The sequence below is a fragment of the Schistocerca americana genome, chromosome 4 (genome assembly GCF_021461395.2).
Source record: "Schistocerca americana isolate TAMUIC-IGC-003095 chromosome 4, iqSchAmer2.1, whole genome shotgun sequence".
Taxonomy (NCBI): Eukaryota; Metazoa; Arthropoda; class Insecta; order Orthoptera; family Acrididae; genus Schistocerca; species Schistocerca americana.
In genome coordinates, this window is record NC_060122.1 from 716,504,544 (window position 1) to 716,523,750 (window position 19,207).

General features: G+C 38.8%; 1 protein-coding gene across 1 annotated transcript; it reads right to left on the reverse strand.

Moving 5' to 3' along the window:
* Nucleotides 1-16,638: 16,638 nt before the first annotated feature.
* On the reverse strand, nucleotides 16,639-17,905 carry LOC124612762 (U1 small nuclear ribonucleoprotein A-like). The gene has a single exon (XM_047141155.1). It carries the CDS (start codon nucleotides 17,708-17,710, stop codon nucleotides 16,967-16,969), a length of 744 nt encoding a protein of 247 aa, XP_046997111.1. The 5' UTR covers nucleotides 17,711-17,905; the 3' UTR covers nucleotides 16,639-16,966.
* Between the last annotated feature and the right edge of the window lie 1,302 nt (nucleotides 17,906-19,207).

Consider the following 19,207-nt stretch of genomic DNA (forward strand, 5'->3'; position numbering starts at 1 on the left):
AATGTGACAAGATGGCCGCCGGCCTGAAGCAGTGGCACCGTGGTCGGGAGAGCTCGTGAAGCGTTAGTGAGTCCATTGTCCGAGGGCGAGGCCTGTGGCAGCACGGTCGTAGGCAAAATGCTTGGCGCGAGTGCACTGTTTGTGTTGTCAGTGGCGGTTGCACGGCGGTGCGCAGGACCCGAAGTTGCATTGTTTGAGGTGCTGTCCACGAGGGGCTGGGTAGGAGCTGTCAGTTCGGGAACACGTGAGACTCGTCGCGCATGCACACTTGTGTCCGGCCGAGTGTCAAACGCTGCCATGTTAGGAGGATGTGGTCCTGCGGAACTGTCAGTACATGTTATGGCAGTCTTGATAGCACAGTTGCGAGGGGTAGTGGGAGGTAAACACACGGAAGCTCGATTGCTGGGATTGCAAGCAGATTCGGCACACTTACTGGACTTGCTTTGTCCTTGCTGTAGTGTCTGTAATTCCTTTGCTGCATCAGAGAGCTGGAGCTGTGTTTCGTGCAGCCGGAGGGAGAGCTCAAAGTTTTCCTTGCATAGGCAAGCGACGTGTTCAAGCTTCACAAGGCACTTATGTGTGGTTTCATGTAACGTCGTCTACAGAGACAAGCATGTACGGATGAGATGAGCCCGGACCAATGTGTCACAGGGTGGGTTGCTCGACGGAGCACAGAGGAAGTGAGTCTTGGACGGATGGTGAAACACAGTGTTTCGCTCTAGGTCCGGTGAAAGTTTGTGGTGTCGTAAGAAGTCAATGCCTAGTATAGGTTTGTCAATTTCACACACTAAAAAAGTCCACTCGAGTTTGCAGTTTGCGGAGAGTGAGACAACGTGTGAGGTTGATCCTGAGCACTGTAGTTTAGTGGAATTCATGGCTTGCAGTGGAGTATGATGAGGGCGGATGTTCGACGACGCTAAGGATGTGGGCAGCAGTGAAACATCGGCATCTGTGTCCACTAGGAAAAGGTATCCCTACGAAATGTCTTTAATGTAAAGTTGTCCACAATTATCCAGTCATTCCCGGACAGAATGGAGCACTGGGAGGTGCCTGTCATGTTGTGCACAGGAGGTGGCACCCAAACCTACCTGCAATTGGCGTTTGGAAAGTAGCAGGGTGGTCTGCAGTTCAGTGCCACCTCACCAAATTGTGTGTGGAAGTAACAGTAGGGGTAGTGCGGTTGCATTTCCTGCGGAAAGTTCGTTGCCAGTGGCGGTGGCCGAGGTTCAGTTACGGGAGGGGGCGTGACCGCGGGAAGAGCTGGTGACGTCCCAGTTGCTTGTTTACTGCTTCCCGGGGCGAGTGGAACAGTCGGAACAGTATGGCCCCGTCGGCAGGGCGATGAGCCTGAACCTGAGACTTGTCAGGCAGGCAGTGGCTGGTGAAATGGAGCAGTGATGCATCGTGTAGCTTGTCAGCAATCGTCATTCTTTGCTCGACAGGTTCAGGAGGCCTTTGAGCCAGAGCAAAGTGGATGTGAGGAGATAGTCTATATGACCAGAAGGCGAGGAGAGCTGTGTCAGAGAATAGATCGGCGCTGACCAGGCCACGTAGCCGTCTCCAGAGCTGGGAAGGTTTGTTGTTGCCTAGTTACTCGACATGGAGCACTTGCCGTATTGCTGCCTCAGTTAAGTGTGTAAGCCAACATAGAACTGTCTCTTTGGCTAGAGTGTACCGGGTAGATGAGTCCCGGGCGTCGACCAGGTCAGTAATCAAGTCCTCCTGGTCATGCAGGTGGGTAATGAGGCACAGAAACTTGGTTGACTCGTCGAGTTTGTAAAGGTCAAACACTTCATCCACAATTTTGAACCAGTTTGTTGCTCTGTCGGGATTAAACGGTGGCAGCGTTGGTAAGTTTTGTAGAATGTTCGGAAGAACAGGTTGAATTGAGTTCGTCGGGGCACTGCCTGAATCGAGCTGTTGATGCTGTAGTATTCCAGGAGAGTGTGCCTCCAAGGGATGTGGCAATGATGGCTGTTCGTGTGGCAGCGTGAAGGTGACACATTGTGGTTGAGTGCGATCCATCGCAACGCGGAACGCTGACGTGGGTGAGACACCGTAATGTGTCGACTGTGGTTTTGGGAGCTCAACACATTGTGGGTGTGCTCGAATTGGCGCATCGCGGAAGACCGAGGTGCATGAGGCACCGAGATGTGCCGAGAACGGTAGCAGAAGCTCGACTGGAGTCGGCGCGGGTGACAGGTGAGAAAAAGTTCAAAGTTTTAGTCCGCGGAAAGCTCGACGTTTGATCAGAGCCAGGGCCACCTGTGTTGTAGGGAGGCTGCGGAGGTGCGGGCTGTCCAGAAGCACAGTGTGGGAAATGATGTCGAACGTAGGACGGAATGTGCGATTGTTCACTGTTCATACATAGTCACTCCACTCAAAACGGTGTGCGGATAGGGTGAATGTCGTGGCACAAAACACTGAGGCGTTGCAGTGGGAAGGAGGTGGAGGTCAGGCACAGATAACAAGTTATTGTTCGTATCGAAGTAGGAAGGCATGTGCTGATGCTGAACTGAGGGAGGTGCGGGTGTGGGCGGATGCTGAGGAGGTTGACCTTTGAACGAAGCAGTTCCGGCCACGTGGCAGGTATCTGCGTGGTACGGCGTGGATAGCGGCGTAGCAAATCGTTGTCCTGGTGGTGGTAGGTTGTCCAACGAAGCATTTGCAGAAATCGGCATTGGTCCCGCACTGCACAGAGATCCGTAAAAGGTAACTGCACAATCGATGAGGGAGGGCACATGTGGAGGGAACAAAGGCAGTTGATAGCTGGAGTCATGTACACTCCTAACCTCACTTATTGTTGCAGGGTCGAAAACGTCCGGTGAAATCGGCGAGTGAGAGGCATCGTGTTGCAGTCCTGGCGGGAGTACATCGCCCGCAGCACGATGCATGTCGATCACAAAATCCGGCTTTAGGCGTTGGGCCGAAGTCAATGTTCGAATGTTGTGTTGATGTAATACAAGCGAAAATAACCAATGCGGAGGCCGCGGACACAGTAAAACAGCGAAAACGGAAGAGGTTACAACTCAGGGTCACCAGTGAGGATGATGCTCGGGTCAGTTACACCAAACAACACTCCCATTTTACAGTTCATTTATTCAACTCTTTACAAAAGCAAGGCTTACACAGAACTGGACGGCGGAACTGCACAAAGATAATGTTTACCTTAGTTCAAAGACGATACTCAGATCGATACTGGTGTCGACCTCATCGGTGCCACACAGGAATGGTTATTTAAAGCACAAAACTTCATATGAACATAGGCTTTATTCCAAATGGTTTTCAAGATGTAAATTTGGTTTTAGGCTAGTGGTAAGCTCATATGTCTCTTACCTACCCCATCTCTTTGAAGTTTATTGTAGCCATAACTGTGTTGTTGATTTCTACCTCTTTGCTTGGGATGCCTCTCTCACCTGAAATTAGTCCATTGAACACACAGTTGTCCATGGTGTGTTTTATTGTACATGGTATGTGTTGAGTGAAGTAGTGTCAGGGACTGAGGGTGTTTCAAAGACAAGCATCAGTTAACTGTGTTTGTATATGTGCTCGCTAGAATGCCACACATCTACACTAATGAAGAATATCCAAGATATGGTGTATGTTTATGGCTTCTGCAATGGTAGTGTCACTTCTGCTGTTGAACAATACTGTCAGCACTTTCTGACATCAAATTCCTGTTCACAGAGTGTTTACCATAGTTTCCAGCACATTTTTCAACTGATAATTTGTAAAACACATGTTGTAATGTTTACAACTGTTGTACATGTGTAAAATAGACAAATTATTGAATAATACAAAAAATGACAGTGTACATTCAACAGTGTTCTATCTCAGAAACTATTCATAATAGGGCATATATCCATTTTAAGTTTTTTGCTTCAAATTATCATTTCTGTCATATTCCTGAATACTGCCATTCCTCCTGGGGCACCCTGTGTAGTTTATGTGAATATCTTAATCTACGTTTCCATCCTATATTATTCCAAGGAATTTTGTGTGTTCAAAGTTTTCTGCTAAGCGTCATCTATGAAAATAATATTTTCATTGTGTTGGACTTTTAGTTTGAAATTTAGACATTGTTTTCGGCAAGCTTGTCTTCACTGGAAGGGTACTGGGAAAATACAGTCAGTCTACAAATGACACTGCAAACAAAATACTTGTGTGGCACGTCAAGGACTAGAGCTCAAAGTACGCAGTACTTGTGCTACTAATGGAAGACTGTCACAGAAATGCTGAAAATCCTGAACTGACTGATAATAGAAGATAAACGCCAACTATTCCAGAAGCCTACTTACTTATATCCGTTACTGATAGAATGGGATTGTCAGGATCAGTAAATAATACCCTTGAATATCTTAAACTAGCCTTTACAAACAGCTTCAGGTACATGAATATGTCACTCACTTCACCAAAATAAATAACTTCCATAATAAAATCTTTAAAAACAAAGCATTCTAGTGGTTACGATGAAATATCAATAAAGTTAATTAAGGCATGTTCTTGTGAGTTTAGTACAATTCTAAGTTACTTGTGTAACCACTCAATTACAACTGGGACATTTCCTGACTGGCTAAAATATACAGATGTTAAGCCTCTAATCAAGAACGGGGATAAAGAGATACCATCAAACTACACACCGATTTCACTTTTGCCAGAATTCTCAAAAATTTTAGAAAAAGTAATGTACAGGCAGCTTCTTAATCATTTGACCACAAATAACATATTATCAAGAACACAGATCAGATTTTTGAAAGGTTCTGATATTGAAAACGCTATTTACACCTACAGGTAAAATGTACTTAATTCATTAAATAACAAATTACAAGCAGCAGGTATTTTCTGTGATTTGTCAAAGGCATTTGATTGTGTAAACCACAACATCCTTTTAAATAAATTAGAATTCTATGGTGTCACGGGCAGTGCTGCAAAATGGTTCAAGTCACCTTGCTTACAGGAAACAAAGGGTGTCAGTGCAAGGGACTAGTGAATTAAGTCATCATCAGAATGGGAAGAAATTACATATGGTGTCCCACAGGGATCCATCTTAGGGCCATTGCTTTTTCTTGTGTACGTTAATGATCTCTCATCAGTTACACTGCCAGAAGCAGAGTTCGTTTTGTTTGCAGATGACACAAGTATTGCAATAAATAGTATGTCAAGTGTAGTTCTAGAAAGATCTGCTAATGATATTTTCATGGATATTAATAAATGGTTTAAAGCCAACTCACTGACATTAAACTTCGAAAAGACTCACTATATGCAATTCAGAACCCAGCATATGCATAAAGTATGAAGGAGAGCAGATAGAAGAGGTTGTCAGTCTTAAATTCCTGGGATTACAACCTGATAATAAATTCAGTTGGGAGGAGCACACCACAGAACTGCAGAAACGCCTTAACAAATCCGTATTTGCAATTTGAGTGTTAGCAGACATAGGCAACATAAAAATGAAAAAGCTTGCATACTTTCATTCCATAATGTCATATGGTATAATATTTTGGGGTAACTCTTCAAGTCAAACAAAAATTTTCAGAGTCCAAAAGCATGTAATACATATTATTTGTGGAGTAAATTCACAGGCGTCCTGTAGAAACCTCTTCAAAGAACTGGGTATACCAACTACTGCCTCTCAGTATATTTACTCCTTAATGAAATTTGTCCTAAATAATATAACTCTTTTTCCAACAACTCAGTTCATACATAAAATACCAGGAACAAAAATGATCTGCACAAGGACTTAAAAGCACTTACTTTAGTTCAAAAAGGGGTCCACTACTCAGGAACACTCATCTTCAATAATTTGCCAGCAAACATAAAAAATTTAGTTACAAATAAAGATTAGTTTAAAAGGAACCTGAAAGACTTACTAGTGGCCAACTCCTCCTACTCCATTGGCGAATTTTTTAAAGAAACAAATGATGTATTGTATACACTCATACTATTAGTGTTGTTATTTCAGCTTTTTCTCCTCAGCACGGATCTATGGAACGAAAAATGAATCTAATCTAAAGGTTCTAGAACCAATTATAGGTACATACTATACTATGCCCCTTATGCACTGTTCTGTAGTGACCACATATACACTATTATAATATGTCATACAATGAGGAATATCCTCCAGCATAAGCTTCACTGAGGTCTGCAGAGATGATTGTTTATGTATACATCAATCTGATCCAGTTTTGAACGACAAAAATAACAACATCCAAAATAGTATTAACTGTTTTTAACAGTTGACTAAAGTATTAAAATCATGTAACATTTTATGTTCTTATTATTTTATAATAATAAAACATGTCATAACATTTGCCACTGTTTGCAGCATAATTACACCATACACTTTTTGCACATGTTAGCTTGCAAAACAATATTTGTTTAATATGTATCATGTAAATATATAGGGTTATTCATTAATACCACAGTTTCAGAAGTGGACTGCACAAAAATAACAAGATATACAGAAAAACAACAACACAGACTACCAGATAGAACATGACGCCAAGTTTTAACTCTCAGTACTTACCATGAGGTAGTTGCATTAAGGGCGGGCAAGGAAGAACACACAGACAAATCATTTGCTCTGTAATGTCACACCGCATTACGTCATGCCTGCAGGTAGGCAACCCAATGAACAGCTTTCCAAAGTGAGCTGTTGTTGTGCCTTCCCAAGCAAATTGTGTAAGTCACTTCAGTGAATTGCACATAAATATTGATGTTTGACAGATCTCAAATGGTGCCTATAATGAGCACCTGTAATGTGAGTTGAAAACTGTATGTCGGGTAGATTTGCACAGTTGTCTTCTGAAGCTGCGGAGTTATCTATAAATAAAATTGTATTATCCACAAAAGCACCATTGGAAAATATAGTCTGAAAAGCTTGTAAGGATGTTGCAGAGTGGGTAATGTTGAGAAATAATTGTTAAGATAAAAATTTGACACGTATGCACTATTTCCAACTTCAGTAGCATTGAAGTTAGCCAATCAGGCCACTGTGATGCAAAATTCCATTGGCCCACCAGATAGTATTAGTCTCAATTATTAACATAGCATAGGTGATAGCACGCGAAACGGGTCAGCCTATGACTCGGGTTCAATTCTTACTACCATTGCATGTCCAATTTTTGTATCTCCCTCTTGTTTGGTTTTTGGAAACCAAACAAAGAACATGTTTGGTGATACCATCTGTGGAGGGCCACTTGAATTTGTGCATGCAACGGTCTGACTGACTAACTTCAATTTTAATTAACTTGGAAATGATGCAATGTACAGAATACTTTTTCTTAACAATTATTTCTCAGCACAGCCTACCCTACAACACTCTTACAAGCTTCTCAGACTGTTTCTGATCACCCTGTATTGATTCATATTATTCTACAGCTAAATTATGCAAGTGCAGTATATAAATAATGTTGGAGCCATATCCTAAAATAGTTTCTTATCCTCTTGTGCCAGACAGTGCCACAAGTAGGTCAACTAAACCTACTGATATCAAGCATTGGCTTTCCCCCTCGATCCAATTATATGGTGAGTGTGATGTACAAACAAAAATAGAACAGAGCACTGATGATATTTAGTTTCTGTATCCTTTTTGGAATGGAGGTTGTGGAGACAGTGATCTGTAGCTTAGCACATGTTGTAGGTTATGAGACGTGAATCGTCGTGAGGTGATGAAGACAACAAACATGGATATAATCTTAGTTGTAACAAACTGATCTGTACTATAGTCTGAGGTCCCGGTTAGATTCAAAGTTGACAGGTGGGGAGTAGACAAAAACTGACAAATGTGATCTCATGAGATTAACAATAATTCTTGCTGTGGTACATACTGAATTTCAATGGATAGCATAATCTATCATTTTGATCAGAGCAATTTAACAAATACTTTATTGTAGTATAAAGCTATAAAAATTCCAATATCTGTGTGGCATATGAAGTAGCAGGTGAGGTACAATACTTAAACGACATATAAAATAATGGCAGAACCAGTGTTGTATGAATGTGAATGATGGACATTTAGTAAGTGACAGGCTAGAAACTGTAGAGATGAGATTCCTGAGACAGCTGGCTGTACGTGTACTTGATAGGGAGCTAAATGAAGATACCAGGCAAGCGTTAAATAAAATTTATATTAATGAAGAAATACTGAAGGGAAGTGGCAAATGGAAATAGTATATAAAATTACTGCAGGAAAATAGTACACCAAAGTCACTGTTTAAGTACAAGCCAACCAGGAAGAAGGAAGATTGGTCACCTACAGAAGCAATGGACTGAGTAAAATACTTGAGGGGAAAACAAAACAGAAACAGATATAGTTTAGCTGTTGATCTTGATGATACTCTAATTCACAGCTGATAAGTGGTACTGGTCCGTACCAATCTTTTCTCTCCTGTCATGTTAAAAGAATTCACATGTGTGCATGCATCCCCAGGTGGTGGATCAGGGGAATGCTCCCCAAATATGGGTGGTAGGAGGGAAATATTGCAATGCCTCCTGTACGCCAACAGGTAAGTAGCACCTGATCCAGGACAGGCTGCACCCATGCTGGGGGGGGGGGGGGGGGGGGGGCGTCACATGAATTTCGGTAAGCCAACAGAATACCACCATGGTTTATATTCCCTGCAAAACGCAGTCTCCATTTTATATGCCACATATGGCTTCCTCTCACATTAAATCAATATCTGGAGGTAAAATAGTCCATCACTCAGATGCCTGGTGAGAGGGGTGGCATGGGGGGTTGGGAGGAGAGACAGCTACATCTTGAACAGTGGCACGATATCAAAACAAGGACTGGGATGACTGAACATTGTTACAAGCAGGAAAATTATATTACCTTAAAAGAGACAAGGAAATGAATAATATGAACCTAGTAGCAGTTGCTGAAGTAAGATACAATGGACAGGGAGAACTGCAGTCTGATGAGTACCTATTGTACTACTCAGAAGCACAAATAAACTGAAGGAATGAATTAGAAGCGATTATGACACAGGAATTGGCTAAATGTGTGGAAAATTTATATTTAGTCTAAGGCTGAAAAGACTCACAAAAAGATATCAGATGATGAAGGTACATATTCCCATTTCAGAATATGATCACCAGCCCATAGGAGGAACATGAAACATAACAGAGAAAATAATGGATGGTAATCAAGGATGATATAAAATAGGAAAGGGTGATTGGAATACTATTGTGGGAGAACAGGAGGAGGGGCACATAGTATGCAGTCATGAACTTGGAAGGACTTCAGCAAGAATACACAGCTAGGATTCACAAATATGTGGTTCAAAGACTATACGAGGATCTACGCTTTGAAATCACCAAGAGGTAAATATAGAAATCAAAATGATTTTATACTGGTAGAAGAAAGGGATGAAAATGAATTCAAGAAGTTGCATACATTATCCATTATCCATTAACAGTTGCTACAGTTTGCTTATTAAGTGAGAACTAGAAAAATAATACCCAGGAAAGAAAGAATTACAAAAATGCTATCATTGGAGTTTACTACCACATTAAGAGGCACAGAACCACATGATACTGCCAATGAGTACTGGAATATGCTGAAAGAAGGAGTCATAAATGCAGGGCAGAAAAGTATAGGGCAAGTATGTGTGGAAAGGGGTGAAAAAACTGTATGTTACACAGGAAATGATGTCAAAGACTGAGGAGAGGGAAAGAAAAAAAGATGCAAGAAATATGTACTGACAGCTGAATAACAAATTATGTACAGAAACAATTGGATACAAAAAAAATCTAAACGAGGAATGTGAATTAGCTGAGCTGGAGAGCTATGATATAATGTGCAGCAGTAAATACAAAAGAATGGGACCAAGATGAACCAGGAAGTGCTCCTATGAACTTTCTCAGAGAAAAAACGTAAGCTACAAATTATGTGAGAACAGCTTCCAGAGAGGGGAAGACTATTTTAAAAAACTATATGACACAGATCACAAACTAACAACTCTGAAACCTGAATTGTGAGGGTGATGAGGAAGTACCAACAACTATAATGGAACAAGTAAAGAACACAATAGCTACAATGAAAAATGAGAAAGCAGTATGTATAGATACAATATAAGGAGAAATACTAAAATGTTTGAAGCAAGGAAGAGTAAGAGAAATATTTAAGTCATACATGGCATTGATGAATGGCAATAGGACTTTCTAACAGCAGTAATGCTTCCAGTCACAGAGAAACAAGGAACTACGAAATGCAGTGAGCATAGGACAATAAGCCTCATTTACATCCATCTAAAGTTATACTACATGATTAATGGAAAATCTCATATAAAGATGTGAAACAAATACTAACAAAGAGATAGAGGGGCTGGCCAGTACTTACCTCAGCTCAGTACAGCCGATAGATACACAAAAAACAGAACCGAAAATTTACGTTCCTAGCTTTCGGAACAAATGTTCCTTCATCAGGGAGGAGAGAGGGGAAAGAAAGGGAAGAAGGGAAAGTGGATTCAGTTACTCACAACCCAGGTTATGAAGCAACAGGGAAAGGAAAACAGGGAGGGTAGCAAGGATGGAGGCATGGTTGTCGTCTGCGAGAGAGAGAGAGAGAGAGAGAGAGAGAGAGAGAGAGAGAGAGGGTCTAGTAAACAATGTGATCTACACAACCATACACAAGAACTAAATGAGATAATATATATACAAAAAATACATGACAAATATCTAAAATTTAAACGTACAAACAAATAGTTATTCGCACACTTAAATTGAAAACTGCCTGAATTCAGTGAAAATGTTCACAGTGGTTAACATGAACAACTTGCAACAGCTATTACAAGTGACAACTCCATATCGAAAAAATCATCTATTGAGTAGGAGGAGTTGGCATTCAGAAATTCTTTTAATTTGTTTTTAAATTTAGTATTTTATTCATCTTCAGCAACTGTAGTTGTATTTAATGGAATAATACGCAACCTTTCTTTGGAATAGGTATAACCTTCTGAAGAAAGGCACTAAGTGCCCAAAACTGGCAAGGAAATTAAATTTCTTTCATGCAACCAGTTGCTTATTATTTAATTATATTGTTTTTAAATGCTGATTGGCTATCTGTCAGAATTTTGATGTTATTTGGTAAATGACCAAAGATTTTCGTGGCAGCATTCACCCCTTTCTGTGCCAAAATCAGATATAACCCAAAGTAGTGACAATCATCCTTTAGTGTTGTAACTATGCAATTTGCTATTATTTTTGAATTGGGATGGGTTATTAATAACGAATTTCATAAGTGAATATATGTATTGCAAAGGCATTGGGAATATCCCGAGTTCCTTAAATAAATGTCTGCTACGTGATTTTGGGTAGACTCCAGCTATTATTCTGATTACACACTTTTTTGCAATGGATTCTTTTTCTTTTAATGATGAAATACCCCAAAATATAATGCCATGTGAAAGCAGTGAATGAAAATAGCACCACTAGGATAACTTACTGACATCTTTTATCACCAAAATTTGCAATAACCATAATAGCACAAGTAGCTGAACCTAAATATATCAGTAGATTATCAATGTGTTTCTTCCAATTCAATTTCTCATCAGTGCATACACACAGGAATTTTGAATATTCTGCCTTAACAATAGAGTTCTGTTCAAAGTCTATATTTATCAATGGTGTTATGCCATTTACTGTACAGAACTGTACATACCGTGTTTTCTCAAAATTTAGCGAAAGTCCATTTGCAGAGAACCACTTAATAATTTTCTGAAAGACATTATTTACAATTTCCTCAGCTAAAACTTGTTTGTTAGATATGATTACTATACTTGTACTATCAGAAAAAAGAACTAGCTTTGCATCTTCATGAATACAGAGTAGCAAATCATTTACATATATTAAGAACAATAAGGTACTGAAGACTGAACCATGTGGGATACCATTCTAGATACCACCTCAGTTGGAGGACTCTGCTGATCTTTGCAGACTATCTGTACTGTTAATTTCAACTTTCTGCATTTTTCCAGCTAAATAGGAATTAAACCGTTTTGGACTGTCCCATTCAACCCACAATGCTTAAGCTTATTTAGAAGAATTGCATGATTCACACAGTCAAAAACTTTAGAGAGATCACAAAAAATCCCAATGAGTGATGTTCAGCTATTCATAGCATTTAATATTTGATCAGTGAAATCACATATAGCATTTTCTGTAGAAAAACCTTTCTGAAACTAAAACCGACATTTTGTTAGTACTTCATTTTTACAAATATGTGAAACTAGTCTTGAATATGTTGCTTTTTCAAGTAATTTGGATAAAGCGATCATAAGTGATATTGGGTGGTAGTTGTTAGCATCAGACCTATCCACCTTTTCATTCATAGGTTTAACAGCCATATTTTAGACTATCCAGACAAATGTCTGTTTCAGTGAGCTACTACAAATGTTGCCGAGAATTCTACGTATCTGTTGGGAACAAGGCTTTAATACTCTGTTGGAAAGGCCATCAATTCCATGTGAGCTTTTTCTTTTGAGTGATTTATTATTTTCTTACTTTCTGAATGAGAGGTCGGTTGAATTTCAATATTATCAAATAGCTGAGGTATTGCCTCTTCCCTATACAGCCTTGCATTTTTTTTTTTTTTTTTTTTTTTAAGAATTAACAGTAGCATCCTATCCTCTCTAAAACACTAACAAAATGATTATTAAAAAATGTGTATTTCTTTCTGTTATTAAACTCTTCATTGAGTTTGATTATCAAATACGGTCTTCCTGTGCTCTCGGTTGCATTTTTTCGCCTTTTAACAATATTCCAAATTATTTTAGTTTTATTACCAGTGCTGCTCATCTCAGATGTTAATTCACATACGTCTACACTTTTTAACAACTTTTCTTAATACAGTGCAATAGTTTTTATAATGTTTGACTGTTTCCAGATCTTTCCTTGTAGTTACAAGGTACATTTGCCTTTTCTATTTACAAGATATTTTTCTCTCTTTAGTAAGCCATGGCTTTTAAGACGGTTTCTTACTATTACGTCTTACTGTTTTCTTAGGGAAACTGTTTTCAGATATCCTCACAAAGGTATCATGAAATAGGTTAAATAGGCATCAGGTTTCCTGTACATCTCATCCCAGTCTAACTGTTGCAAACTTTTCCTAATATTTGCAACTGTTAAATCATTAACTGAACACACTATTTTGAGGGCTATTTTGCATTACTGTATGGAGCCATGTTCTATATCGTAACTAGCTGTGCTTTTCTTAACAGAAAAGTTCTTATTGGATTACATTTATTTTAGTCTATTAAAACATTATCTTTCAGTGTGCTGCTTTCCTGTACTACCTGAGTAGGAAAATCAGTAACTGATGCCAAATTCAAAGACAAAAGTAATACTTCAAGGTCATGCTTTCTATCAAGACTTTCAGAAAATCTACACTGAAATCTCCACAAACAATAATTTGCTTCTCACTGTTGTACAGGTAGCACAACAAAAAAGCAAAGTTTTCTGGAAATAAATGAAGATTTCCATGTGGGGATCTATACACAGCGACAATTATAGAAGTGCCATTATTTAGTCTGAGCTCACAGGCATGTGTTTTTATTTGTTGCTCTAACCAAAATTTTTTAGTTTCGAAATTTTTCACAGTATGATAAATTTTATCATATATGGCAACTCCTCCACTCTCCGTAATATCTCTACTTACATGTGCTGAAATCTTATATCCACCTAGACCTACATTTGCCTTTCCCGTATCTGTGACTGCATGATGTACAGATAGGCATAGTACATCTGTTACAACCTCAGTTAGAAATCTTCTAAACAAACAATAGACTGCAGTGTAGTATGCAGAACAATATAAAGAATCATTTACCTTCACAAATTCCTCTATCCTCTAGACCTACGTGCATCTAATAAACATGAAATGAGAAAACATTTGACAAGTACAGGAGAAGAATGTGCTTTGTCCACTTTATGTTCAAAAATGAGTTTTGTGTGCTATGAGATGTACATTTCACTGTTATTCAATACTGCTAATCAACCAGTGTGCTCATATGAATAGTCCACATTCATTTTAGATTAGGCGTGTAGAGAAAGGACGTGGTAATGTCTTTCACAACAGGTAACAAATGTGCTTTATCCAATGTTGTTTATAAAGTTTTAGATTCCTTGTAGATTGTCATACAACATTAAATCAAGAGAGAGCGAATTTTCCGTTGTTGTGCATTATTGGGTACTAGTGAAAATTGATGCTTTAGTTTGAGACATCCTGATTAATAATACAGGTGTATTCACTCCAGTGTTAATAAGTTATTATCTACACTGAATGATGATACTTCATCTGAGGATGAAGAACAGAGACCTTAAGATTCTACCAGCACTAGGAAAAGGCAAGTATGAGGGCGAATGAGTACAGTCATGAAGAAATTAAGGGTTCAGTCGCACGAACTAGATGAAAACGGCAACTGTACATTAAAGTGTTTTGAGGAAGTAAGTGCTGAAGAAAGATTAAATATCATAAGAAAATTTAATGATATGGAAGACTGGGATGAACAATCATTACATCTGACAGACTCATTACAATATTTCCAGTTCACAGAAGGCGGTCACGGAAGGCTGAGGATCAAGCACAGTGTTAAGAGTGATAGTGAAACATGACGACATTGTACATGAAATTCCTACGTGCAGAAAAGCCTTCATAGCAGTAAATGGGGTAACATGGCAAAAATTAATGAGAGTTCAGAAATTTTTGAAGTTGGGCAATTCCCTTCATGATGGTAGGGTTAAGCATGAAAATAGGCCACAGAAAATTAAGAGGAGGTAGATCATGCAGTTTATAATCACACTGATTCATTTAAGGGTGGATCAAGCCAATACAGCAATGACAAGACCAAGAAGTCTGTCCCAGATGAATTTCCAGTGAAAAAAATGCATGAAATGTTCCAGAAAAAATATCAAAATTTTGACATTTCTTACGACACTTATAGAACAAGGGTCCACTCCAAAGTCAATACAGCTTTTAGTTATCCAAGGAGTGATACACACGCAACCTGCAATAATTCCACTGCTGAGATGGAAGTGTTGAACGCACGATTACCTGAAAATTTAGATGATTACATGAAGAACACAGTCTTGAAATATATTAGTCAGATCACCGATGACCATAAGGTGCACGAAGCCAAAGCTGAAACACTTTGTTCCAGAAAGAGAAATTCTTATTTAAGAGGCTGAAAGTCTCGAAGATTTTGGAAGAAATGGGGCCAATGAAGTTGTTTCCTTTTTAAATCTCTTTGTGAGAGTGTTATTGGACAAGAAAGTGAACACCTTGAAGTTTTTTGTGCTTAGTTTTCAGGCCAGAACAAGAATTACACTTACCAGGTATCTTAACTAGTTTTTGAGCCACCTGAATCTATTGTGAAAGTGACTTCCTCTATTGGAGGAGACACTTTTATGGAACGTGATAAGAATATGGGGCTGATTAATACAAAATCAGAAATTCCAATGGAATGGGTGCAGATCGTGTTTGAAACCAGATGTAAACCTAAGCCTTTTGATGTTGTGGTGGACGGTCAAGAAACGATACTAAATTGGGAGTCATTTCTGGAGATGAAAATTTGAGGAGAGGCCCATTTCTAACAAGCCCACCAGAGAGGTAGTCATCATTAAAAAAACTTCCAGCCTTATTCAACACGAAGAAATTTATAATGAAACTCGGGTTTCACCAGTGCTGAGAGTTTCACAGTAACTTCAAGACCAGCAGCTTGGAGAACACCCATCTCCTGCTTACAGAATTAAAATATTATTTAAGAGTGATTTTATAATAACAATAATGTCTTTGCAGGTCATCTGGCAATATCACAAGAAAAGTATCTGGACCTCCATGTTTTGAAGGAGTATCGCAGACAAGCTAGAGCATTTGACACATCCTTTTACACTATGTTGAGAAGTGTTTGTTGGGATAATGTGATATTATATCATCACATGAAGTTAAAGTTGAAGAGAAACTGCTTAACAAGAAGCAATATCGGTTCAAACAATTTTTCCATTAAAAAAGATTCTAACAATTTTTAACAAAAAAATTACAGTTTTGCTTGCAACATCACTTGTTCTGCAACGCGCAAGTGGCATGTTTCTTCCTTGTAATGCATGACATTACTTTTTAACTATTATGCCAACAAAACTACAATTTAAATATTTAAGGTATCAGTTTATATAAATTACAATGTATATTACACATGCATCCAAATTACCTTAGTACTCAATGGTATCCATTAGTACCCATGGAATTCTCCTGAACAATCTGATAGTGTGGACAAAGCACATTCTTTTCCTGTGCTCTTCCTTTAGAAATTGAAGGAATAAATAATGAAAAGAGTTCAGTGTCGACAACAGTTGAAAATGCACTTTATGTCCTCTAAGCAATATAATGGACCAACTCAGTGACACAAAACGCACTAAAACAGCACAAGTGTCAGCTGCAATCATTTTATCTCAAATTTTAAAACTAACTATATTCAGATTACATTAAACTCTTCACAAACCAAAATTTGAATCTTGCAAGTGTAATAATACAGTAGGCCTACTTAATGACAGAGCTGCAACATTTTGATAGAGTTTCTTTTAACGAAAGAACTATGGGCGATTAGAGGATGAAGGTCGCATGGTAAGTAAAATGAAACTGAATCATTGCACCAGCACAAAAGTTTAATTTTCCACATTACACGAGAACACAGATGACTCTTTTGCATAAATCTGCAATGCTCTCCTGAACAGTAAATGACACACACACTTTTGAAGTATTATAGAGCTTCAACATCACAAGCCAAACACTCACTCCCTTTTGCCACTTTTTCCAATGAAAAATATTACATATCTATGGTAATCAAACCAAAGCCTCAAATCCCTGGCAAAATTTAATGTCAATTCACAATACAGGTCTATGATGAAAGGCTCGTCTTAATACAACTTACAAAATGACAGTGGAGTATTACAAACATTTTACTACGTATAAAAATTACTTTTTAGCAAATGAGATTTTCATAGCATGTGACATAGTAATTTTGAAACCCTGCAGCGCGTCCTTCGCTGCTGCACTCTGCAATTCATTTTCAAATTCTACAAAAGCAATATCATGACGATTGGGTACCAGTCTCACTTCCTTGAATCCTGGGAACTGATTGAACAACATCGATAACATCATTTCACTTGTCTCATCAGGCAAGTTGGTCAAGAACAGGATTTGGTTTGGAGGTTGTTCTGGAACGGCAGTAGACACTGACAGCGGTGCAGCGGCAGTAGCTCCGTAACCTCCACCACCAGCTGCCCCGGGGACTGCAGTCGCTGCTCCTGGTCCCGCTCCCATCAAGCGAGCATTTTCCTTTGCTGCCTTGCGCTTAGCTTTCTTGGAGTCTGGAGTTTCCTCAGCTGCCGGAACACGTTTAGCCTTCTTAGGTCTCTCTGCAAACGTACCTTTCATCTTAGCAATGATATCTGAGTCAGTCTTTGAATACTGAATTCGCATCGGCTTATCGTAAAATGGAAAACCTTGCATAGAACGAAGCGCATTTGTAGCGGAACTAATATCTTTAAATATCACAAATGCTTGTCCACGCATTTTCAATGTTTTCAATGCAACGATGTCAAGAATCTGTCCAAACTGAGAGAAAATTGCATATAATGACTTCTTCAAATCATCTTTCTTAATCTTCTCGTTCAGATTGTTGATGTAAATAGTGTGACTTGGCCGAATGTCCATCATATTTGAATCGAACGTCAGCTGACTGCACTAAACGCCACTTCAACGTATTTCTCACTCGAGCTTCGTGTGCACTTACCGAAAAGGCACTTCGGTGTTTGATAATGGCACAACTCAAACTCTTAACCAAGCCGAAAACAAATAGCGTCCTCACACGCACAGAACCACACTTACAGTTACACTAAGCCAAAGATTCAATAACTTCAAATCACTTTCCGTCATAGATGGTGTTGTGCTCTCAACAAGAGTGCTCGGTTTACACTAGCAAGTTATTGTAGCAACTCACTTGCGGAGAGGAACTTGCTGAACTTTTTCCGCTTCCAGTGTGAACACCACGCATAAAGTATCTGCAAGTAACTTGCAGCTTTTAGGATTTATTTCCTGCAAGTAGGAAGCGCAAGTAATAGTAAGTATGTTGTCTGCACAACACACATATTTAACATTTTACTTAATGTGGTGACTTAATTTTATGCAACCATCTTACGTATTATATGCAAACAAATTTCAGAAATGGAGAAGAAACGGAAATGGATGAAGCAGGATACAGAACATTTTACTGTAGCCGTGGAAAGCTACCCCGAAATATGGAACGTGCATAACTGGGGCTTTAAGGACAGAGTGTAGAAGATGAGCGCATTAAATGAAATCTCATCGATATTCGACACATCTGTGTAAGAAGTACAGAGAACGTAGCATAACTTGAAGGCATCACTCCTTTGCTACCTGCATTCACTCGCTTGTTGTTTTAGGAGTCTAGAAAACGACGATGTGTAACTATTACATGTTCTATTTAATTAGCTTGTCACTTCCCATTTTTTGAGCATTAGAAAAAAAAAACATTTTTATTAGTATATCACTGTGAAAAATGCAGTTTATTTCAATAATAATTTAATTTCATTGTTGTATTTTCACATACCTTCAAATAATTTTCCCTTTTCAGTACGTCAAAAATGGCTCTAAATATATCGGGAACGATCAGAGAAATCGTGCTGATAGGAATATGAAACAGGTACGTTAGTCTCCTACAAAGAAAAGATTTCAAAACTCACACTTTTTTTGCTTGTATGTTTCACATAAATAAATGAAAAGGCGTATTTTATTCGTAGCTCACCAGTAGCTATAAATCGTAGAGTGATTAGCAAACGTTCCTTTGCTGAAATAGCAGTACGGAAGTTTGTGACTCTTTTTGATATGACGGGCGCTATTAACGTCAACAAACACTCCAGATCATTTGACGACATTCTACAAAAGTTTTCAAAAATATGCATGCTCTCGATACTAACAAAGTTCTTGCAAAAGGTTATTGTAGGCACCATTTTGTGATCTTATCATTATCCACTCTCTAACCCAAATACTTCTCTTTTCCTTTTTCACGTTTTTCATTGCAGTTACAAGAGCTGCAGCATACCGCACCTGCCTACTTTTCATTTTATACTTCGGCTGATACTCGTAGTGGTACTGAGAACACATGTAAACAGTATCAGCAAGTTGTTGATGCAT

Coding starts and splice junctions, on each gene's coding strand:
- LOC124612762 (XM_047141155.1), bottom strand. CDS start 17,710: ATGATGGACATTCGGCCAAGTCACACTATTTACATCAACAATCTGAAC.